The sequence below is a fragment of the Oncorhynchus nerka genome, linkage group LG27 (genome assembly GCF_034236695.1).
Source record: "Oncorhynchus nerka isolate Pitt River linkage group LG27, Oner_Uvic_2.0, whole genome shotgun sequence".
Classification (NCBI taxonomy): Eukaryota; Metazoa; Chordata; class Actinopteri; order Salmoniformes; family Salmonidae; genus Oncorhynchus; species Oncorhynchus nerka.
The window spans coordinates 53,371,727-53,396,186 of NC_088422.1; the positions used below are offsets into that span (position 1 = coordinate 53,371,727).

General features: G+C 39.1%; 2 protein-coding genes and 1 non-coding gene across 4 annotated transcripts; all 3 read right to left on the reverse strand.

Annotated features, from left to right (window-relative positions):
• Nucleotides 1–28: 28 nt before the first annotated feature.
• mak16 (MAK16 homolog (S. cerevisiae)) lies at nt 29–3,607 on the reverse strand. The gene is made up of 10 exons (XM_029638632.2): nt 3,429–3,607; nt 2,802–2,851; nt 2,545–2,654; nt 2,350–2,414; nt 2,117–2,268; nt 1,898–1,952; nt 1,642–1,716; nt 1,401–1,502; nt 692–757; nt 29–581 (listed from the first exon to the last, which is right to left on the reverse strand). Exons 1-10 carry the CDS (start codon nt 3,441–3,443, stop codon nt 372–374), a joined length of 900 nt encoding a protein of 299 aa, XP_029494492.2. The 5' UTR covers nt 3,444–3,607; the 3' UTR covers nt 29–371.
• Nucleotides 3,608–10,415: 6,808 nt separating this feature from the next.
• On the reverse strand, nt 10,416–10,511 carry LOC115112601 (small nucleolar RNA U13). Its single transcript, XR_003860975.1, has one exon. It is a non-coding gene; the product is annotated as a small nucleolar RNA U13 (small nucleolar RNA).
• A 2,260-nt stretch (nt 10,512–12,771) lies between these two features.
• On the reverse strand, nt 12,772–17,395 carry spinb (spindlin b). Of its 2 annotated transcripts, none has more exons than XM_029638633.2 (6): nt 17,240–17,395; nt 15,931–16,136; nt 15,720–15,768; nt 15,337–15,587; nt 14,899–15,132; nt 12,772–14,195 (listed from the first exon to the last, which is right to left on the reverse strand). In XM_029638633.2, exons 2-6 carry the CDS (start codon nt 15,980–15,982, stop codon nt 13,996–13,998), a joined length of 786 nt encoding a protein of 261 aa, XP_029494493.1. In that variant the 5' UTR covers nt 15,983–16,136; nt 17,240–17,395; the 3' UTR covers nt 12,772–13,995. The 2 variants fall into 2 exon arrangements, with proteins under 2 accessions (XP_029494493.1, XP_029494494.1); XM_029638634.2 differs by having other exon boundaries at nt 17,156–17,245.
• Nucleotides 17,396–24,460: the final 7,065 nt, after the last annotated feature.

The window sequence follows — 24,460 nt, forward strand, 5'->3', positions numbered from 1 at the left end:
CAGGTTTAAGACATTACACTTGTCAGGCTACTCGGCATTGAGATTTATTCATTTGAACAAATGGGCAGAAGAGGACCTGTATGTGGAAAAACTGAATTTAAGACAGCAAATAATTTGAAATGGCGTTAATGGTGGGTCTAAATGTGCTTATTTCAGACTTGTGAAAATTGAATGGGGTCAAGTCTGATCACAGGATTACACCCCATCCTCATAATCCACCCAGGAGTGATACATTGACGAATTACTGGAAGTACAGTCCCATTAGGCAAAACATGCTTGACAGCATTCCAGTAGTAATCGTTCCAGACAACATAACCAGGTTAACCTTCCAAACTAAGAAAGGCCTAGAGTCCATGTCAGAGGAAGTCTGACTATGTTGCCTTGCTTTTGGGGACAGGCTCTATCTCCTGTTCATACTCAATCTCCACATAGGCCCTTTTCTTCCTGAATACAGCGCCTTTGAGGGGCATCTTTCCTTTGGAGCCTGAGGCCTCAGGCTCCTCTTCCATCTCTTCTTCAGACTCATCCTCTTCACTGGATTCTTCATGTTCATCGCTGCCTGCCTTCAGATTGTCCATGTCCTTCCAAATGAGACATGTTTAGTCTTAAAGCATATCAAGCAATATCACACCCTATTAGTCAAAATGTGAGTGATCTTTAGATGTGATCATGCTATATATTTTTAAGTTACCTCAAAGTCACTGAGATCGCTCTCTTCTATTTCATCCTCAGCAACAAATTCTTTCTTTCCAACATCCTGCAAACACATTCACTTGATTAAAATACATCAGATGGAATTGGGCCTCCTACTTGGGTTTCATTTTGATTAGTGCCAATGTCCTGCACCAGACCCTGCCCAATAAACAAGAGGTATCTTATTGGTTGTGCTGAAAGGAACACTTGCAGTCCAAGGACCAGTCTAAACTTAAGTTCAGAAGATAGTTCTTAAGATTGAATTATTTTCTTAACTATCTTAAGATGTTTGTTTCTAGTTGACCTATCAAGCAATGGCAATCATGTTAGCATATTTCATACTGAGATTACTGTTTGAAATAAGCAATACTGAAACTTTCAAATGAAGTTTGAGTGAATTAAACATGTTCAATTGCTTCCATGAGCTTATTCTCTCACTGCCCTGAGTTTAAGAGAAGGTTTATCTACCTTGGAATTAAGAACATATCCAATAACTATTTAAGAAACAAATTTCTTAACTTGTTGCTTAAAGAGAAACATACATAATGCAATAATATTTCCAAGAACCTTTTGAGGAATAGCAACTTTGCTTAACTTTCTTCATAAGTCTATAGTTAAGGAACAAATGGCAGTTAAGACATTTCTTATTAAGATTTTGTGAATCTGGGCCCTGCTCAATAGAAACTCGATTAAGGAGCCGTTTTCACCTCATCATCCTCCTCCTCCTCTGAGTCAGTCTCACTCTCCTCATCCTGGTGCTCCAGTGCCTTATCAAAGGCATGGATGGGGAAGTTGTAGATGTCGCCATACTGAAAGAAATAGAACATACTCAATCTCCTGTTATGAACATACCATATTTGTCTCATGCAGTTTTACTTTGTCTGAAAGTATTCTTCAGGTGGTGACAAATTGTGGAGTGATTGACACTGTACATAATCATGTATTTACCGTTCCTTGTTTCAGTCTCTCCAGCAGTTCTTTCTCTATTGCGTTATCAAGCTGTGCAGCAATCAGGGCCTTTTCCTGTAAAACAATAGAATATGAATCTCATGCTTAGATCACATGACATTTTTGTAAATCATACCCTTTGACAGGAACTCTTGAGTCGCCAATGCCTTACGGTCTATTCACCAACACTCCTTGGAGCAGAACAGTTGAATGCCAGGGACAAAAACACTACTGAACTGTTTAACCAAGTATGTACCTCTTTCCTTTTCTCTCTTGCCTCAACCTTTCTGCTAAGGGGGACCAGTTTCCTCCTGAAAGATCATACATTTACAGTTCACACGTCATTTAAATAAAAAACATTAAATAACGAAAAAAATACAATTTGACCTTTACAAGTGAAAGGAAACCAAACTAATTTCTGCAAAGATCAGTTTGAGTGTGTGAAAGGAATGGTGTATATAGGTTGGATGCTTACTGTCGTTTGAGTGTGAGCTTGCGGATACGGATGAGGTACTGTGTGATCTTGGTGAAGCGCTGTTTACATTTGTGTCTGATGAAACGGTGCCAATAGATCAAGTTCTGGTCAATCTGTTCCAGAGCCTTCTCATAGTTCTTACTAAGTTTCACCTAAGAGACAAAGTTGAAGTTAAAGAAAATACATCAAATATAAACCAATGTCTATTAACAGACAGTTCTATTGTCACTTACCTTCTCCCACATTCGGGCAGGGAAGGCTGCCCTCTCAATAACCTTCATATATAAGAAACATTGACCTAAGAAAAAAGGTAAGCAGATATATTAAACCTCAATTTGCATTGTAATCTCAATACCCTTAACTACTAAAAACATACTTCCTAGTGTAGCTAAATATTTCTGATACTTATTTCACAGGAGACAACGTACCTTTCTCCTCTCTTATAGTTGCATACTGACTGTTTGCTAATGGGCAAGATGACCTATTACAAAGCCCAGTTATATTGTATTCATTCCGGCAGAAGTTCTGAACCTTTGTCCTGTTAAAAGACCAACAGAAACATTATTTTGTAAGTTAACCACCTTGTCTTGATAGCTACAACAAATGAGCTGGCGTTAAAAGCAATGAATGGGTTCCACATACACACACTTGTGAAAAGATGAAACTTCAACAGTGGGTAACTTACTTGACTTTGAAGGAACAGAACGCTCTGTTTCCTATGACATCCCAGATAACCTAGAAATTACGTGTTCGATTAGTTACCTGGTCACTTTCCTCCAAAACCATCTACCAAATATCTAACTAGGGGCAATTCTACGGTAACAGTGATGCTTAGACTGATTTTTTACTTAAAAATGTACAGTTTGTGCCATCGTTTGATTCTGTCCTGTTACTACGCAGGTTAATATATTTTTGCTAAAGGTATAGTGGATTTTTTTCACAGCAGTCCTTGTGTATAGTTTGTTTTACTTTGCAATCTTCGGTTTTTGCTTGACATACATTTTAAAGGAAAATAATATTGAGTCTCAGCATCACTCAATAACCCTGGAATTGACCCAGCTAGCAAATTTAGCCTGTTTGCTAGGTATATGGCAGAATACACATTGATCAAGCTAACTGGCAAACCAACAAGCTGACATTTTATGTATCATTGTTAGTCGTTGAAAGATTAGATAATCTATGTGAATGCATAATTACAAGTCAATATTGTAGCTACAAGTGTAAAATAAACTGATGTCCAGAACTCGCTAGATAACGCGTGGCGTCGACACAATCGTGTCGGACATCAGCTAGCTGGTATCTCTTCACTTACATCGTCGTGCTGCATTTTTAGTTCCCCACACGAGTGTTGTGAATTCTCCGATTGTTTCAAATATATATATTTTTATAAACTCCAAATAGTACAACTTTACAGGCTAGGTGTAGTTAGGTTTTATCTCAGTACAACCACATGGAACAATAGGAAACGGACGTTATTCTTTTTTTTTTTTACAGTTGTATTGCTGGATCGCAAACGTGAAGTTCATACACCGCCACCTACTGTATTGGAGTGTGAGGACATTCACGGGGTGGTGGGCCGAGGCCTTAAAACGTGAAGTTGATCGATCTCCGTCGATGGAGGAGCTGATTTTTTTGTGTGACAACATATTTTGACTATAAAATATGTTGGCACCTTCAATTATTGCAATTTATGTTTATAAAAAGTATATTTCAACACTCGGACGCTCAGGCAAATTTGCCGAACGCCTAAACATGGAACCAATCAGAACTCCCGTACCAACCCGTCATGATGAAGTCAACCAATGGCATGCTTATATCTACGATGTAAACACAGCCTCTTGTGAAAACGTGAGCTGCTGTCTGATTGAAGGAGAACAGAATATTGCTAGCTAGCGCCCAGAATGAAGTACTACACGTATCTGTTTTCGAGTGCAATAGAAATATGTCGCATGCAATACTAATTGTCTTGATTGTATGAAGAGGTAACTCCTTTGACCATTTAGCCAATCTATGAAAAGCTAGCCAATGTTAGACTAGCCTAGCCCGCTACTTTAAATGTCAATTTCTGTTTCATTAGCTATCTCTGTCAGTAAATTCAATTGCTGAATCATGTTTTGGCATGATTATTTTTGTCTCATTTCAAGTACCTCGCTGCAGGCTTAAATGAACATTCAATCATATACTTAGCATAGAAACCCAAATAAAAGCATGTAGATAGACAGATGTGTCATGTATGCCAGAATGGAGGTTTAAAAACGACAACTGCATATTAGCCCATACATATGGCATAGCCTACACATATAGCATTGTGCTCTGCAATAAGATAACCAGTTTGATTTCTAATGAGATGAGATGAGTTCTCAAATAGCAGCTGCCCAAAACCAAGGTGGGCATGCATTGGAATGTAAAATGGAGAATGATAAAAAGCCTGTAAGATTATATAAAATGCAGTTGGGAAATGAATGTTTGCGTTTCAAATATGACATGTTCAGTGTATTTAGGTGGTTTAAATTATTCACTTTCCTACTAACCTTTAAAGAAACTCTTGCCAAATCCATTTGTTATTCTGCAATGACTGAGTGAAACTTGTTTCGTGCATATACTGAACCAGTCAAAAGTTTGGACACACCTACTCAATCCAGTGTTTCTTTTACTATTTTCTACACTGTAGAATAATAGTGAAGACATCACAACTATGAAATAAAACATATGGTATCATGTAGTAACCAAAATAGTGTTAAACTAATCAAAATATATATTATATTTGAGATTCTTCAAAGTAGACACCCTTTGCCTTGATGACAGCTTTGCACACTCTTGGCATTCTCTCAACCAGCTTCACCTGGAATGCTTTTCCAACAGTCTTGATGTAGTTCGCACATATGCTGAACACTTGTTTTACCTGCTTTTTCCTTCCTTCACTCAGCTGTCCAACTCATCCCAAACCATCTCAATTGGGTTGAAGTCAGGTGATTATGGAGGCCAGGTCATCTGATGCAGCACTCTATTACTCTCCTTCTTGGTCAAATAGCCCTTACACAGCCTGGAGGTGTGTCGGGTCATTGTCCTGTTGAAAAACCAATGATAATCCCACTAAGCGCAAACCAGATGGGGTGGCGTATTGCTGCAGAATGCTGTGGTAGCCATGCTGGTTAAGTGTGCCTTGAATTCTAAATTAATCACAGACAGTGTCACCAGCAAAGCACCATCACACCACCTCCTCCATGCTTCACGGTGGGAACCACACATGCGGAGATCATCCGTTCACCTACTCTGCGTCTCACAAAGACATGGCGGTTGGAACCAAAAATCTCACATTTGGACTCAGACCAAAGAACAGATTTCTACCGGTCTAATGTCCATTGCTCGTGTTTCTTGGCCCAAGCAACTCTCTTCTTCTCATTAGTGTCCTGAACAGTTGATGTTGAGATGTGTCTGTTAATTGAACAATGGCAATGCTACCAAATACTAATTGAGTGTATGTAAACCACTGGGAATGTGATTGAGTGTATGTAAAGTTCTTGACATTTTCCAGATTGACTAACATTTCTCTTTGCTTATTTGAGCTGTTCTTTCCATAATATGGACTTGGATTTTTACCAAATTGGGCAATCTTCTGTATACCAACCACCCTTACCTAGTCATATAACAACTGATTGGCTCAAACGCACTAAGAAGGAAAGAAATTCCACAAATGAACTTTTAACAAGACGCACCTGTTAATTGAAATACATTCCAGGTGACTACCTCATGAAGCTGGTTGAGAGAATGCCAAATACAACACTTTTTTGGTTACTACGTGATTCCTTATGTGTTATTTCATGGTTTTGGTGTCTTCACTATTATTCTACAATGTAGAAAATAGTAAAAAAACTAAAAACCCTGGAATGAGTAGGTGTGTCCAAACTTTTGACTGGTACTTTACATACAAACAATGAACACCATCAACTAATATTTCACCATGTATTCAGTAAGAAGACAAATTGCAAAGGTGTCAGGCAGTATTTGAAGTATCTAAATATTGTGTAACCAACCAATGTATGTCTGTATGAATGAAATTAGTGGGTCCTGCCTTGAGCACGATTAGATGTACACTAGTTGTCAGTGGTGTAAAGTACTTAAGTAAAAATACTTTAAAGTACTACTTAAGTAGTTTTTTGGAGTATCTGTACTTTACTATTTATATTTTTGCCTACTTTTACTTTACTACATTCCTAAAGATAACAATGTACTTTTTACCCATACATTTTCCCTGACAGCCAAAAGTATTCATTACATTTTGACAGGAAAATGATCCAATTCACACTTATCAAGAGAACATCCCTGGTCATCCCTACTGCCTCTCATCTGGCGGACTCACTAAACACAAATGCTTTAGATTGGTTAATTATGTCTGAATGTTGGAGTGTGCCGCTGGCTATCTGACAATAAAAAAATTACTGGAAAATTGTGCCGTCTGGTTTGCTTAATATAAGGAATTTGAAATGGCTTATACTTTTGATACTTAAGTACATTTTCGCAGTTCCATTTACTTTTTATCCTTAAGTATATTTAAAACCAAATACTATTAGACTTTTACTCAAATAATATTTTACTGGGTGACTTTCACTTTTACTTGAGTTATTTTCTATTAAGGTATCTTTACTTTTACTCAACTATGACAATGGAGTACTTTTTTCCACCACTGCTAGTTGTCCTATAGATTTTTGTAGTCTTAAATTATTACTTGAAATAAATTGAAAGCTAAAATGCATGTGACCGAACATACAGTTGAAGTTTCACGTTTACATACACTTAGGTTGGAGTCATTAAAACTAGTTTTTCAACCACTCCACACATTTCTTGTTAATTAACTATAGTTTTGGCAAGTCGGTTAGGACATTTACTTTGTGCATGACACAAGTCATTTTTCCAACAATTGTTTACAGACAGATTATTTAATTTATAATTCACTGTGTCACAATTCCAGTGGGTCAGACGTTTACATACACTAACTTCACTGTGCCTTTAAACAGCTTGGAAAATTCCAGAAAATTATGTCATGGCTTTAGAAGCTTCTGATAGGCTATTTGACATCCTTTGAGTCTGTACTTTACTTGGAGGTGTACCTGTGGATGTATTTCAAGGCCTACCTTCAAACTCAGTGCCTCTTATTTTGACATCATGGGAAAATTAAAAGAAATCAGCCAAGTCCTTGTAGGTGACCAAATACATATTTTCCACCATAATTTGAAAATAAATTCATAAAAAATCCTACAATGTGATTTTCTGGATTTTTTTCCCTCGTTTTGTCTGTCATAGTTGAAGTGTACCTATGATGAAAATTACAGGCCTATCTCATCTTTTTAAGTGGGAGAACTTGCACAATTGGTGGCTGACTAAATACTTTTTTTGCCCCACTGTATATATCCACAGTAAAACGTACAGTGCCTTGCGAAAGTATTCGGCCCCCTTGAACTTTGCGACCTTTTGCCACATTTCAGGCTTCAAACATAAAGATATAAAACAATTTTTTTTGTGAAGAATCAACAACAAGTGGGACACAATCATGAAGTGGAACGACATTTATTGGATATTTCAAACTTTTTTAACAAATCAAAAACTGAAAAATTGGGCGTGCAAAATTATTCAGCTCCCTTAAGTTAATACTTTGTAGCGCCACCTTTTGCTGCGATTACAGCTGTAAGTCGCTTGGGGTATGTCTCTATCAGTTTTGCACATCGAGAGACTGACATTTTTTCCCATTCCTCCTTGCAAAACAGCTCGAGCTCAATGAGGTTGGATAGAGAGCATTTGTGAACAGTTCTTTCCACAGATTCTCGATTGGATTCAGGTCTGGACTTTGACTTGGCCATTCTAACACCTGGATATGTTTATTTTTGAACCATTCCATTGCAGATTTTGCTTTATGTTTTGGATCATTGTCTTGTTGGAAGACAAATCTCCGTCCCAGTCTCAGGTCTTTTGCAGACTCCATCAGGTTTTCTTCCAGAATGGTCCTGTATTTGGCTCCATCCATCTTCCCATCAATTTTAACCATCTTCCCTGTCCCTGCTGAAGAAAAGCAGGCCCAAACCATGATGCTGCCACCACCATGTTTGACAGTGGGGATGGTGTGTTCAGGGTGATGAGCTGTGTTGCTTTTACGCAAAACATAACGTTTTGCATTGTTGCCAAAAAGTTCAATTTTGGTTTCATCTGACCAGAGCACCTTCTTCCACATGTTTGGTGTGTCTCCCAGGTGGCTTGTGGCAAACTTTAAACGACACTTTTTATGGATATCTTTAAGAAATGGCTTTCTTCTTGCCACTCTTCCATAAAGGCCAGATTTGTGCAATATACGACTGATTGTTGTCCTATGGACAGAGTCTCCCACCTCAGCTGTAGATCTCTGCAGTTCATCCAGAGTGATCATGGGCCTCTTGGCTGCATCTCTGATCAGTCTTCTCCTTGTATGAGCTGAAAGTTTAGAGGGACGGCCAGGTCTTGGTAGATTTGCAGTGGTCTGATACTCCTTCCATTTCAATATTATTGCTTGCACAGTGCTCCTTTGGATGTTTAAAGCTTGGGAAATCTTTTTGTATCCAAATCCAGCTTTAAACTTATTCACAACAGTATCTCGGACCTGCCTGGTGTGTTTCTTGTTCTTCATGATGCTCTCTGCGCTTTTAACGGACCTCTGAGACTATCACAGTGCAGGTGCATTTATACGGAGACTTGATTACACACAGGTGGATTGTATTTATCATCATTAGTCATTTAGGTCAACATTGGATCATTCAGAGATCCTCACTGAACTTCTGGAGAGAGTTTGCTGCACTGAAAGTTAAGGGGCTGAATAATTTTGCACGTCCAATTTTTCAGTTTTTGATTTGTTAAAAAAGTTTGAAATATCCAATAAATGTCGTTCCACTTCATGATTGTGTCCCACTTGTTGTTGATTCTTCACAAAAAAATACAGTTTTATATCTTTATGTTTGAAGCCTGAAATGTGGCAAAAGGTCGCAAAGTTCAAGGGGGCCGAATACTTTCGCAAGGCACTGTATATCCACAGTAAGGAAGAAGCCACTGCTCCAAAACCACCATAAAAAAGCCAGACTACGGTTTGCAACTGCACATGGGGACAAAGATTGTACTTTATGGAGAAATGTCTTCTGGTCTGATGAAACAAAAATAGAACTGTTTGGCCATCATGACCATTGTTATGTTTTGAGGAAAAAGGGGGAGGCTTGCAACCCGAAGAACAAGCCAAAGAACACCATCCCAACCGTGAAGCACGGGAGTGGCAGCGTCATGTTGTGGGGATGCTTTGCTGCAGGAGGGACTGGTGCACTTCACAAAATAGATGATATCATGAGGGAGGAAAATTATGTGAATATATTGAAGCAACATCTCAAGACATCAGTCAGGAAGTTAAAGCTTGGTTGCAAAGGGTTCTTCCAAATGGACAATGACCCCAAGCATCTTTCCAAAGTTGTGGCAAAATGGCGGACAACAAAGGCAAGGTATTGGAGTGTCCATCACAAAGCTCTGACCTCATTCTCATAGAAGATTTGTGGGCAGAACTGAAAAAGCATGTGCGAGCAAGGAAGCCAACAAACCCGACTCAGTTTTTTGACCCAAGTTAAACAATTTAAAGGCAATGCTACCAAATACTAATTGAGTGTATGTAAACCACTGGGAATGTGATGAAAGAAATAAAAGCTTAAATAAATCATTCTCTCTACTATTATTCTGACATTTCACATTCTTAAAATAAATTATCCTAACTGACCTAAGACAGGGAAATTTTACTAGGATTAAATATCAGGAATTGTGAAAAACCGAGTTTAAATGTATTTGGCTAAGGTGTATGTAAATTTCCGATTTCAATTGTATGTTCGACCTAGCATATATCATTCGGGATTGGGTCGTGGGAGGGGTTCAAATGCGTCGTAGGTTGACATTTTATGGCATGTAAATAAATTAATCCATTATAGTGTCAGTCAGCCCCTTAAAACTGACCAGATTTAAGATCTTTATAAAGTTAGATGTTCTGAAGCAGAGGTTTTATTTTGTACTTATTATTTGGTCCATATTTTTACACCGCTATTCTCTATTGGGTTACAACTCAGGCACGTTGTTTTAGTAGTTCACGAAGCCAAAAACGCGTGGGAACCCCAAAAACGAATAAAAGCCTCAGCTGTATTTACCCTTCAGCGAAAACTGCTTGTGTGCAGAGGTTAACCAAAAATCCAACCTTTCAATGTTTCGAATATCGGTCACATTTTTTTAACCATTTAATGAAACCCTGGTTCATGATCAGACGGCTGAGGTGCATTGCGTAACAATGAGGTCACACCTGTCACAGAAACACTATGACGCTCCCGATCATCACATTAATGAACCGAAGGATCAATGTTGGTAGAGGTTCCAAAAGTATTAGAGGAATGCTCATAGTCTTTTACAAACTGGTTTGGAAACAAAGTCCACGTTTTCATGTATAATTACATTCAACGATCAGTACAAAAATATAATTACAATTTCTCAACATGAAAGAAGCTCAAATGTTTGTGAATTTCCAATAAAGTACAGCAAACCGTCAGTAGTTCGCATTATAATATATTCACAAATGATGCATTCTGGGACATTGGATATAGTTAGCAGAGAGGAAGAGGCGAAGCGAGAGCGAAAAAATCTGTCTTCTCCAGCAGGTGCCGGTTTTTAGTTTTTGTATGGAGGTCAATGAAAGTGAATTTGTTTAACAACAAGTCTAATGGCCTATTTGCTATGTGTGGCTTATTTGATCGAATATATGTTTCGTAATGATTAGGTTGTTTAGAGTTTACTGATAAATCTGGGACTCGTAAACTTTGAGGAAAAACATTTATCGGAGTTGTGCCTCGTCGTCATTAGTTACCACAGTCATAAAGTCATACACCTCGCCTATTTTCACAATTTATCTTCTTAAATTGTGATTTTAAACCTTAACCTCACTGTTAACTTTATACCTAACACTAACCTCAAATAAAAATCACATTTTCGTTTTCATGAATTTTACAGACTATTTTGACTTTGGCTGTAGTAACTAATGGGCACCGTTGAGCCTGTTTTTCACGCGAGTATATGCTCTCTCATTGGCTAGAATGTGCCCACCTGATCTTGCCTCCTCCCGACTGCCTCTATTTTTTTAAGACATGTATTTTCATTGTTAGAGTGGCTAGTAGAGTATCTGGTCAATATAATGGATAATATGTGTAGTTGCTCTGTCCCTTGACATCCAAATCGACCAATAGCCCTTCCTCCCTAGATCTAAAGGGTTTAGAGAGGTGTAAAATCAGTGACACGTCTTCTTTACATTATACGACCTCATGCTATGGAAGAAAGATGTTTCTTATGTACTTGTTTTTATGCTCGTTCATAACCAAGCGGGAAGGGGGTAATTACAGTTGGGAAGTTGTAAATACCAGTTGGATGCATTCACATGCTCTGAACTCGTTGAGAAACGCTGGGCCAACAACCTAGTGTCAACCATAACCAAAAGTACAACTATCATGCTTGTAAAGAAATTATGGTGCTAAAAAAAACGAATTAATAGAGTGCTTTTCATAAATAAAGTTTTTTTGTAATTTCCATAGTAGGTGATGTCAGAGGTCAGCATGTGGGAGAAGTCAGTGCTCAGTGTTGGAAGATGAGTTTCCCACTAGTAATTACCAGTTGGAGGGGCGTTCACGTGTTTTCCCCCCAGTCGTATGTTGTAAATACCACTTTCTCACTTTGTTATGAACGCAGCACTAGTGCCTAAGAAAACTCAAGTGAGGCAAGATTAGGATCTGAAAACAAGAAACATGACATCCTTCCTCTCAGCCTTACCCTAAGATGGCACACGTAAAAGTGACAAGTGGCAGAACCGGAACTGAGGGCCTAGTTCCTTGACTATATTGTTTTTTTGCTCATGATGTGCTAAAGTATTGATAAAGTAATCATCTAATAAATTATACAAGTTTGACAATATCTTGCTGCTAAATACACAGCAATCCTATAATTCATATTCTATATGTAATTCTATTGCTAAGTATTTCTCAGAGTTAGCATGACAGAGGGAATGGCTAGCTAGTATTTGTGTTTTGCAACACTCAATGTTATGAGAGCTTTTCCATGGACCCCATTTGGACTACTACACCCCGCTACACAAACAATCGACAATCTTCCAAGGTTATGTTAAAATTAAACATAACATTCTTAAATAACATTAAAACATATGACATACTTGTTTTAATATTCAGAGTAGTCTTTAATTATAAAATGTCCTTACAGAATTATGTAACATTAAAGTGTTTGTGCCAAATGACAAACTGGAACCATTTTCATTATTCAAAAATAATGCATTAGGTATATTAACTGAATGTAGAACACACAATGCCTTTAAGAACACATTTTACCTCTATATTGATGTATAAACAGGACTTCACTACTGTTCCTTAGCTATATCTAAATTCTCTTCCATTTCAACTCAAAATATGTTAGTCCTATTTTGACATACAACCACTGTGACTGAATATGTACACACAAGCTCCATCCTTACATGCACACACATTTCTCCCAATCAAATAAGGCAAGCTCTTTGTTGATACATACAAATAAGCCATGTTTTTGTGGAAAAAACAAAAACAAAAAACAGACAACTGATTTATTTAGAAATGTTACCCATTAAATGCTGTACAACACTGGCACCATTAGTTGGCACTCACTTAGCATTACCAGTCAACTGGTTTCTGTAATGCATGGTACAAAAACAACAAAATAAATGTCACAGTTTACATAGGCTCATAACCTTGAAAAGAACAAACTGACATGCAACTCACATCAACTTACATTTAGCTATAAACATGAAAACACAAGTCTGCTTTTCAGAAGTGGAACTGACATCGCACACAATACAGCACAACAGTAATGTAAAATGTTAAATGCCCTGATGCCTCCTACAGCCATTGGCAGCATATGATGATTTCCACACCTTGGAAATCATGAAGGGGCCATCAAGGATCTAGCATTTTGACCAAAGTATATCCAGGTGCACATGGTTCAGAGACCTGTTGCAGACCTTCAAGATGTCTTATCAATAATACTACATTGAGGTTAGGCAGGAGCTGATCTTTATACACAAGAGTGACTGTAGTAGCGGTAAGTAAACCTGCAGCAGCATCAGAAGAGCTGCATAGGACAACAGTGACATAGGCTTCAGTAACACAAGGTGAACAATTGAATCATGTGTTAACAATACAACAATTCTCTCGTAAAAGAACCATGACATGGTTCTTTTTAGGTGAGAATTAGTTAAAATTCAAAAAGCTGCAAGCAGGATTCTAAGGTATGCAACTAAATATTTTGCTGTGCGACCTGGAGTTTTAATTTGGGAGCACTGTGCGAAATAATTATAATCCAATATATATATTTTTAATAATTGCTGTAATGATAAAGTGTCACTGTAACATTGTTTCCAGAGTGCAGATTAGTTAGCGTCATGCTTGCACCATTAATACAGTGAAAACTAAAGTTAAAAAGATCTGACCCATATTACCAGCGCAATGATTTTTTTCTTCCCGCATTTTACATTCATAAACCATGTCGCACATGGCGTCTGGCCCAATTGAACAGTGTAAATGTTCAGACATGCCGAAATCTGCAGAGGTCTCCCTTCTTTTAGAAACAAAGTGGACTTGAAACAAAGTACACTAAAAGATTTCGCATTGGAAGCAGTGACACAGGAAATGACAAGTTCCACATTTGCAGCCTGTGAAGGAATTGTCCATTTTGAATGGAAATGTATGTTGTTTCAAAGAAAGCGTCAGAACATTTGCCAAGGTCTGTGGATCAATGTTTTTCTCAATGCCTATGCCCTAAGACGTTTTTACTAAATCGTAGACGTAGATGTGAAAGTCATCATCAAACTTGATGAAATAAACAGAGGGTTTGGCTTCAACCTGATGGATAACCATGCCAGTCCTTTTGCCGCCATCCTCTTTGGCATACTCCACTTGTTTGCCAACAAGGCTATCCACCACTTCTCCAGGCTCTCTCTCTGCTGGAGGCGAGTCATCTGCAAAAGCATAGAATATTACCAGCTTTAGTGAGATAATTGGTTGACTACATCTATGTAGTATGATTGTATTTACAGTAAAACAATTTAGAATGACATGTTGTTTTTTAAAAGAGATAGAGACATTAAACAATGAGCACGGTTACATGCACACAATAATGTGATTATTGTGGATAGGTTAATATAATAGTTTGTTTAAAACGTTTACATGCTTTGCAAGAAGAACGATTTCCCTAATAATCCTGTTTACATGTACACATCTGAAATCAGGCTACTGATAGGCCTTTTGATAAGTGCAGAAAAATCGGCAATAAAAATATATTTGATTCTGTGTTCAGACAAAGTTTGTATGTGAAAACTATTTATAAGACGCATACTTTCAGTTTTTCCAGAACTCACTTCACTTGCACTACCTGGTGCTGGCACAGGCGCAGATCAAATACACCACCGGAACACCGATTAAGCTGTTTACATGTCCTAATAATTCAAAAGATTGCTCAGAATACTATGTGTTCTAACCTGTGTATGCTTACTTCAATTTTGAGCTTATGCTGATTAAAATAAGCAGAGTAAGGTGTTTACATGACTATTGCATAATCTGCCTGCTGCCATAATCAGTTTAATACCAAACTATTACTGTGCATGTACATGTACTCAATGTCTACATTTTAAACACTGAAGATTATTTCTGATGGACTCTCACTTGAATCAGGCATTATCCGGAGATCCCCCTCTTTGTAGTCATCCAAGAGTTGGTACATGTACAAAACAGGGTCCTTTTCGTAAGTGATGTAGAACCATGTGTTCATAATGGGAGCCTGTGCTAGCACCATGCCCCTCCACTCCTCCTTTGGTCCTTCATCTTGCTCAAACATGTGCTCCACTGCTTTACCTATCATGGTTTCTGCTAGCTGGGAATCGCTGACACGAGCTGGAGCTACAATACAGAGAGCACTTTCAAATGGACAGCTAATATGGCTATGAAAAGACACATTTACTAATCTGTGATATAAGGTATGCATGATCAAACACACATCAAGCACATAAGTACATTGGTTATACCATACTGAACAGACATAAGAGTAATATGCTTTTTATGGCAGAGCAAAGCCGATTTTTGTCATGTCTTCACAACACATACCAACTCGGTCTGGTAAAACCTCCAGGCCTTGCACCCGCTCATCTTTGTGAAGCTCAAGTCCATAGATGCAGTCAAATCCATCATACTTGATTAGGTAGAGAGAGGGGTTAACAGGGACTTGGTCGAGAACTGTTCCTTTCCACTGGGAAACCTTGGAGTCTTCCTTCCACTGGTGTGTTATCCTGCAACCCACTATGTTTCGTCTGGGTTGGGCAATAGGCTTGCTTGGACCAACATTATTCTTTTGCTTCCTATAGAGATCCCAATTTTGAGAGTCAAGGACAGCAATATGTAAATGAATGTCAAATCAATCTATGCAGTATCAGTTTGTAAGCCAACCTGCTTTTGGTCTTATGCTGTGTCTACACAATGAGAGAACTTACTTGTGGGAATTTTTCTTCTTCATCATATTTGCAGATACCCCAATATTCCCTAAAATGACAAAACAAACGTGTGCATGAAATCTCTCCAATCAGTATTTATTACTGTATCATATTTATATCTTCAAAATTACAGCCATATAGTGTAGCAGGCTATATGTAATGTGTAACGTTCCTGCTGCCTTCATGTACACAAGGCGAGAATGTGTCTCACCCCCATCAGCTCTGGGGCGCTGGCCTGGCCTCTTCCCAAATGGGGTCTTCATTGATATACATGTAGGTAAGCAGCCAGGCTGCCAGACTAGGGTGACAATGTCTCTACTAGGTAATCAGGAGAAAGAAGGACAGTGTGCAGGTGGTGGCCCCAGGTGGGAGGATCACTCCCCTCCAGGGCAGGAACACTTAATGTGGCAGTTCAAACTGTTGAAAAATGGGCATGTGTTAAACATGGCAACATTATGATGAAGAATGACTTTGGGGTAGAAAATGTCATAACTAGCAAGTATCTCATTGCAAATGTAACTGTTATGAACGTATTCAGTCATGCTGACTCGTGTGCTATAGACCTGCCTTTTATACAATCATATATAGCACCAGTAGCTGCCTAAAAACAATTGCAGAACAATATATTTTTTTTTGTTTTTGCAGGGTGGCTTAGTCTTGCACACCATGTTCAACGAGTCATAATTACAGTAGAGACCAAGTAGGTCTACCAACACAGGTCAATCAGACTCGATTTACTATTAGTGGTCCATAGAGAAAGTAGGCCCATCTTGGCTCAATTTGTCACAATTCTGATGTCATTTCTACAACGTTAGGTGTAATAGAATAATGTATACTTATGAAAATAGACAACATAGGCTGTATTTCCTGAAAATGTATAAACAATAGGGATTTACACCCCCCCCCCCGATTTTTTTTTTATCCAGACAGCAGAAATTATTTTTTAGTAGACTAGGATTAGACCCGCCCCCTTCAGACATGTTTTTTCAAACATTACTTACCTACAGGTAACATTGAAATAACGTTCGTCTCATTGCCTCGAACTCACTGTTGTATACTTTTATTTAACAGAAATGGCAAGCAGTTCAAGCTAAGTAAAACTACTCAAGATGCTCTAGAGTGACCCAAGAAAGTATAGGATTGTCATTTTGTTTACAATGAATAAAGTCAAAGGGAGGAAATATGTTGCTTGACGTTGCATACATGTGCATCCTGAAGCACCGATTCGCTTGATTGTCAAATAGGCGGATTGACTGGATTTTAACTGAGGAGGTATGGTACCTCAATGTCAGCCATGTTGCACCAGTATATACAAACCCCGCATCAAAACCAGCGCAAGCGAACAAAGGAGGGGAAGGTTTGGGTCTGTCTGACATGCATTTGAAATGCAAACAACAAAGCAGGTTTATACACAAATTGCTCATGCACATGCATACCTCCCAATGAACTAGTGTAGTTAGTGGTCGTCTGAGTCCATGCATTTGATTACCAATCGAGTGATTCTTTTGAGGGTTGCTTACCCGATGAATTGTACATCTAAATTGATCCCATCTCGCTTTTCCTCTGGCTCCGTTTGCATACAACCCAAATCCTATGGCCGAGTCCCACCTATCCCGCTTTCTACCAAATAGTGATCTGGAAATGTGGATGGGGACGCGGGAAGCTCGGTCTTCCTGCCAAATAGTGGGTTCTTCGACCGCAAATTGCGCATGCGCGGACAATACACAACACCATTCGTAGAAGCCTACACGTATTTGAAAACATCTGTATTTCTGTTTAATACAAAGCAACTGTGATTGGCTACCACTTGCAACTTTGTGATGAACATGAAATATGAATACAGGTACAAGAATATAAACAAGTAAACAGTTGTTATTACTTATTGTAGTACCGATATTGAAAAATACAACACTTTACTTTAGAATAATTGCTACATTACTTATTATAGAATAGAGTAGTAAACTGTAATATGGTATACTACACACTGTAGTACCCCTTGATTGTGTAGTGCTTACTTTAGAATGTTGTAGTATATTGTGGAATAATATACTACACACTGTAGTATCCCTCGATCATGTGTAGTACTTACTATAGAATGTTGTAGTATACTGTAGAATACTATAGTAAATACTACAGTATTATCTGAAAAAAAACAATGTAGTAAATATTACAGTAATGTCCGCAAAAACACTACAGTCCACAAAAACACTACAATGAAACTATAGTAAATATTACAGTATTTAATTTGCATATACCCTGCCCATTCCCCCATATCACAAAAGTAAGAAACCTATATGCCAAGTACATACCATTTATTGTGTTCCCTACAGTTCTAGAAGGAAAATGGTCCCTTGAGAAGGCACAAACAAGAGGTATGTCAGGAGATGTGCAGTGTTATCATAAGGAGCTGTATACTTGGAATACGGAGGAGGCAGAGGAGGTCAAAAAGAGCAAAGGAGGAAGAGGGTGAGCTTGAATCAGTTAAAAATGGCTTCTATAAAGAAGAATGTCAGAAAGTGTAAGCAGAGTGAGCTGGACGCCGGATCGAAGACAGGAGGAGGGCGAAGTATTGGAGGGTTAGGTGTGGTGAAGTTCTCGGAGCCCTAGGCACCAAGGGTCAGGATAAATATCAGTCTGTGACGGTAGGAGTGACATTTTTGGAAAAAGTGGACCCTTGCCTTTTGGATGATCCATTTGTGGTTTCAGGGTAGGTGAAAACAGAGTTGGGTGCAGTGGAATCGGTGAGGGTTACCAGAAGTGGTCTTGTGATAATTGTTTGTATTTCTGCAGGTCAGAGGGAGCAGGCGTTCCGGGTTAAATAAATGGGGACAAGCGATGTGAATTGTTTTGCTCTCAAGAAAAGGGCTCCATTGAAAGGAGTGATTACTGGGGTAGTGATAAATGTGAAAGTTGATTAACTGAAAGGGAAGATTCCCGGTGTTTGTGATGCTCGTCGTTTGTTGCGACGCAGACAGGGTGGCGTGACTGGTGAAACAGAAGAGTCGTCTGTTCTTTTGAGTTGTGATGTTGCCTTTTCCCTACAAAGTGATGTTATTGTATTTATGTTGTCCTGTATAAGCTTTTGTGCCGAATACATTACGTTGTTACAGCTGTCAAGCTTATGGGCATGTGGCAGCACTGTGTAGGAGGGAGGTTCCTAGCTGTGATAAGTGTGCAGAAGTCATGAGACAAAGGGATGTATAGCATTGGGGAAAGTGGTATGTGTTAGTTATAGGGGTGCCCATGGGCTGTGGATCAGAAATGTCTGGTGTGAGCGAGGCAGGTTGAGGTTTCCAGGGTGAGAGCAGTGCAGAAGTCGATGTATTCTGAGGCAGTGAAGAAAGTCGATGAAGATGGGTCAACGGGGAGGGATCCTGAGAGGAGTGGTGTGAGTAGTATATCTGTACCAGTACACAGGGATAGGCCAACAAGTGATATATGCTTCAGCAAGATTGGATTTTTAGCGTTTATAGCAATGGTTATCTACTGTACTGCAGGAATGGAACGTAAGTCGTAGAAAATGTAGGTTGTGGTGGCAGCTGCAGAGAGGTATTTGGGTATACGAGACTTGACGTCAGAAGAGTTACAGGGTTGTGTTGTCCTAGCCTTTCAGGTTGTTAGCCTGAGGTAGGACTAAATAGATTTAAATAGTGGAGTAGGGTGGTGGGTATTTAGTTAGTGTAGTGTTAAATTGTAGGTTATTTGTTGAGTTATTTTAATTTTCAAGCAAAGTACAGGAGGTGGTGGTAATGCAACATATATTGGATGCCAACCGCCATTAAACCTCATCGAAGAAGAAGTACAGTTATTTTAATTGAACCTTTATTTAACTAGGCAAGTCAGTTAAGAACAAATTCTTATTTACAATGACTTCCTAGGAACAGTGGGTTAACTGTCTTGTTCAGGGGCAGAATGACAGATTTTTACCTTGTCAGCTCAGGGATTCGATCTTGCAACCTTTCGGTTACTGGCCCAACGCTTGAACCAAATCAAATCAAATCAAATCAAAGTTTTTTTGTCACGTGCGCCGAATACAACAGGTGTAGACCTTACAATGAAATGCTTACTTACAGGCTCTAACCAACAGCGCAATTTCTTTAAAAAAGGTATTAGGTGAACAATAGTTAAGTAAAGAAATAAAAACAACATTAAAAAGACAGTGAAAAATAACAGTAGCGAGGCTATATACAGTAGCGAGGCTATAACAGTAGCGATATACAGGCACCGGTGAGTTGGGCTGATTTCGGTAGTATGTACATGTAGACATGGTTAAAGTGACTATGCATATATGATAAACAGAGAGTAGCAGTAGCGTAAAAGAGGGGTTAGCGGGTGGTGGGTGCCGGGTGCCGGGTGGCGGGACACAATGCAGATAGCCCCATTAGCCAATGTGCGGGGCACTGGTTGGTCGGGCTAATTGAGATAGTATGTACATGAATGTATAGTTAAAGTGACTATGCATATATGATAAACAAAGAGTAGCAGCAGCGTAAGAGGGGTTGGGGGGGCACAATGCAAATAGTCCGGGTAGCAATTTGATAAATCTCCTCAATTTTCAGGAGTCTTATGGCTTGGGGATAAAAACTGTTGAGAAGCCTTTTTGTCCTAGACTTGGCACTCCTGTACCGCTTGCCATGCGATAGTAGAGAGAACCGTCTATTTGTAAGTCGCTCTGGATAAGAGCGTCTGCTAAATGACTTAAATGTAAATGTAAATGACTGGAGTGGCTGGGTCTTTGACAATTTTTAGGGACTTCCTCTGACACCGCCTGGTGTAGAGGTGCTGGATGGCAGGCAGCTTAGCCCCAGTGGCCACCACTTGGCTACCTGCCGCCCCAAAGTTATAGAACAGATCAGAAGCTCTGAACTATCTAGTCAGACCCCAGTCTGACCTACCTACAGGATATGGAAAATTTGCTCTATTAGTTTTTCTCCCGTAGGTTTCCAGAAGGAGAAAGCTTCCACTTCTATGTCAAAGATAATAAAACAAAAACAATATAGTAAATACTACAGTAAAGTCTGCAAAAACACTGCAGTAAATAATAGTGTACTTCAAGCCGCAAAAACACATTTAATTACTATAGTGTATACTATAGTTATTTTACCACAGTCTTTATACTAAAGTAAACTGTACATACTACAGTATACTACAGTAAATACTACACAAAGTATTACAGTATTCACTGTAGTGTTTTTGCTGATTTTACTGTTGTATTCACTGTAGTGCAAAAACACTAAAGTGAATACTATAGTATTTATACAATAGTATACTGTAGTATACCTTCCCCCAAATGACAGTGTATAATGTAGCGACCTGAGTACAACACAACAACCTAGTTGGACTGTTGGACTGACAGTTGTAAGGACTGTAAAGCGAATTCCCCAAGACATTCAGACCACTTGGTGTATTGGTGTATGTTGGACTGACAGTCGCAGGGGCTGAGTTAAGTTCTGGCTACTCTGCTATATATTTTCAAAGTCAACAAAGATTTTCTAAATATAATATTGTAGGCCTCTCATTTCCACTAGAAGACATTAGATGGCATATGCACATTTTGAAATCAATTATTTGAACCAATGAGGAAGATCCCAATGCCCCAGGGCAGTGATTGGGGACACAGCCCTGTGTAGGTCATGATCCCATGGTACGTATGGTTTACAATTAATCCCCCTCCTCCCCCTGTGTAAAAATAGATGTGTTCAGTCAACGTTACCTGAAAATAACGGGAGATTTTTTTTTAAATTATTTTATTAAGAAATGTTAGAAGACTAAGATTGTTGTTTAACGTCTTTCGGATGGGTGGTGATGAAGGTGCCTAAGGTGATGAACTTTCGACAGCAGTTGACTGGAAATTTCTGCAGTTGCTTCCACAACTGCAACTTGAAGTCGGAACCAAAGCATTGTGGGAGACAACCTTTTTATGTTTGTTTTTTTTTAAACGCAAAAGGCACTACAAGCTCATAAATGGTTGATTTCACCACCTATCATTGGCATGTTTAGTGTTTTGGGTCTATGACTATTTAGAGCTTAAATACATATTTATCCTTACAATCTAAATACATTGGCCTACATATGCTGCAAATTTCTAACATAAATAAATACAATATCCAGTTTGCAACGACATAGCTAATGTATTTATCTGTTTGGCCCTGTCCGGGGGTGTCCTCAGATGGGGCCACAGTGTCTCCTGACCCCTCCTGTCTCAGCCTCCAGTATTTATGCTGCAGTAGTTTATGTGTCAGGGGGCTAGGGTCAGTTTGTTATATCTGGAGTACTTCTCCTGTCCTATTCGGTATCCTGTGTGAATCTAAGTGTGCGTTCTCTAATTCTCTCCTTCTCTCTTTCTTTCTCTCTCTCGGAGGACCTGAGCCCTAGGACCATGCCCCAGGGCTACCTGACATGATGACTCCTTGCTGTCCCCAGTCCACCTGGCTGTGCTGCTGCTCCAGTTTCAACTGTTCTGCCTTATTATTATTCGACCATGCTGGTCATTTATGAACATTTGAACATCTTGGCCGTGTTCTGTTATAATCTCCACCCGGCACAGCCAGAAGAGGACTGGCCACCCCACATAAGCTCTCTCTAATTCTCTCTTTCTTTTTCTCTCTCGGAGGACCTGAGCCCTAGGACCGTGCCCCAGGACTACCTGACATGATGACTCCTTGCTGTCCCCAGTCCACCTGACCGTGCTGCTGCTCCAGTTTCAACTGTTCTGCCTTATTATTATTCGACCATGCTGGTCATTTATGAACATTTGAAAATCTTGGCCATGTTCTGTTATAATCTCCACCCGGCACAGCCAGAAGAGGACTGGCCACCCCACATAGCCTGGTTCCTCTCTAGGTTTCTTCCTAGGTTTTGGCCTTTCTAGGGAGTTTTTCCTAGCCACCGTGCTTCTACACCTGCATTGCTTGCTGTTTGGGGTTTTAGGCTGGGTTTCTGTACAGCACATTGAGATATCAGCTGATGTACGAAGGGCTACATAAATAAATTTGATTTGATTTGATTTATCTAGATGTTACTGTAATGTTTTGTCCCATGTTATAGCCTACACTTTCTCTTGTCTGTAATATTGTTCCCCAAACAAATTCAAATTTGTTGATCGTTTATTTTATGTGAATAAAATGTAATACATATTGTAGGATATATGTGTTATTGTAGTGGATTTCTACACTGGGGATTTCTACACTTGCAATTTTGGAGAATTAATCTGTGTCTGGGGAACCGTCCCTTAATGAGCAAGTACCCCAGACACCAGTTGTGGAGTCAATACCAAGCATTTTTGACTGCTTAGCATATTGCTTGGAATATTGTTTACCCAGTAACTTATGTGAACTGATGTACATGTATTGTCTAATACCTTTCTGCACAATGAGTGTTTTGTCCTTCATGTGATTGAATCAAATTCTGTTCTTTACATGCTTACTGACAAAAGCAACAACAGTTGAGAATTAAAGAAATACACTGCAGGCTGTAGTGAGCTGACATGCAATCAATTACCATACAGTAAGAATCTTTGTGGACTGCATTTAATCACATCTATTACAATTCCATGTTGCACAATCACAAATAATAATGAGGAAGGTACAAGGGCATGAAGTAATGGCAAACAACAGAGCATAGCCCATAGGCTGCAAAACACCTATATATATATATATATATATATATATATATATATATATATATATATATATATTTTTTACTAGGCAAGTCAGTTAAGAACAAATTCTTATTTTCAATGACGGCCTAGGAACAGTGGGTTAACTGCCTGTTCAGGGGCAGAACGACAGCTCGGGGATTCGAACTTGCAACCTTTCGGTTACTAGTCCAACGCTCTAACCACTAGGCTACCCTGCCGCCCCATATGTTCTCGTTCTAGTAGCCTATGTACTAACTACCAGGTTATATTTTGAGAAACCATCACAAAAATACAAAACAAGTCTCGTGAATGTTAGAAAGAGCTTGGACTGGTATATAATTTCCTTATCATCAGGATATTCATTCATTGGAACATGTTGATAATGTTCTGCTTTGTGTAGGAAAGGTGAATTTTCGATACCATCAACATCATCGGCAATAACAAAGACAAATGCCAATGTGTGCCATTTTCGTCTGTCCTAGAAACAGCAGAAGTTGTCCGACTTGCTATCGGGCAGATGTACCTCCCTCCACTTTACTCGTTGACTTCCGTCTACCGTCGGCTACTTTCGCCTTACCACTCAAACGTGTGTCCGTTATTTTGAAGGATTCCAAAAATCTTTGACCCAGACGTGCTTAGTTATTCTTGCCTGCTTCTCAAGGTCGTCACTAGATAACACAGCCACTGTCATAAACCTCACCTTTTTCTACAATTTATATTTTTAAAACCTTAACTACACTGCTAACCTAATGCCCAATCCTAACCTTAAATTAAGACCAAAAAGTTCATTTTTGTTTTCATTAATTTTTACGGTATATCCAATGTTTACTTTGTAGCTGTGCTAGCTGATGGAATCTTCTTCACACAGCCGAATCAGGGACGGAAGAGGAAGCGAGACATCCCACTCCCTAAGCTTTTGTGCTGAACCCACGCAGAAATTGAATGTAAATCAGAGAAAATAGATGTTTTAGTGGCAGCTGCAGAGAAGTACTTATGTGTATGGCGTTTTACTGCAGAAGGGTTACAAGGTGTGTTGAACAAAAGAGGCCTGTCCTCCCAGGCAGTAGGCCTGGTGTAGAACCAGTTAAGGTCAAGGTAGTGA

Bases quoted from the DNA above. Each gene is read 5' to 3' on its own strand.
- spinb (XM_029638633.2), bottom strand. From the start codon at position 15,982: ATGAAGACCCCATTTGGGAAGAGGCCAGGCCAGCGCCCCAGAGCTGAT. The intron at 15,588-15,719 runs GTAAGTTCTCTC...GGATCTCTATAG, and splicing joins AAGAAGAAAAATTCCCACAA to GAAGCAAAAGAATAATGTTG. The intron at 15,133-15,336 runs GTATGTGTTGTG...TCTGTATTGTAG, and splicing joins GGTTTTACCAGACCGAGTTG to CTCCAGCTCGTGTCAGCGAT.
- mak16 (XM_029638632.2), bottom strand. The intron at 2,655-2,801 runs GTAAGTTACCCA...GTCTTTTAACAG, and splicing joins TTCTGTTCCTTCAAAGTCAA to GACAAAGGTTCAGAACTTCT. The intron at 1,717-1,897 runs GTACATACTTGG...ATTGTTTTACAG, and splicing joins CAAGAGAGAAAAGGAAAGAG to GAAAAGGCCCTGATTGCTGC.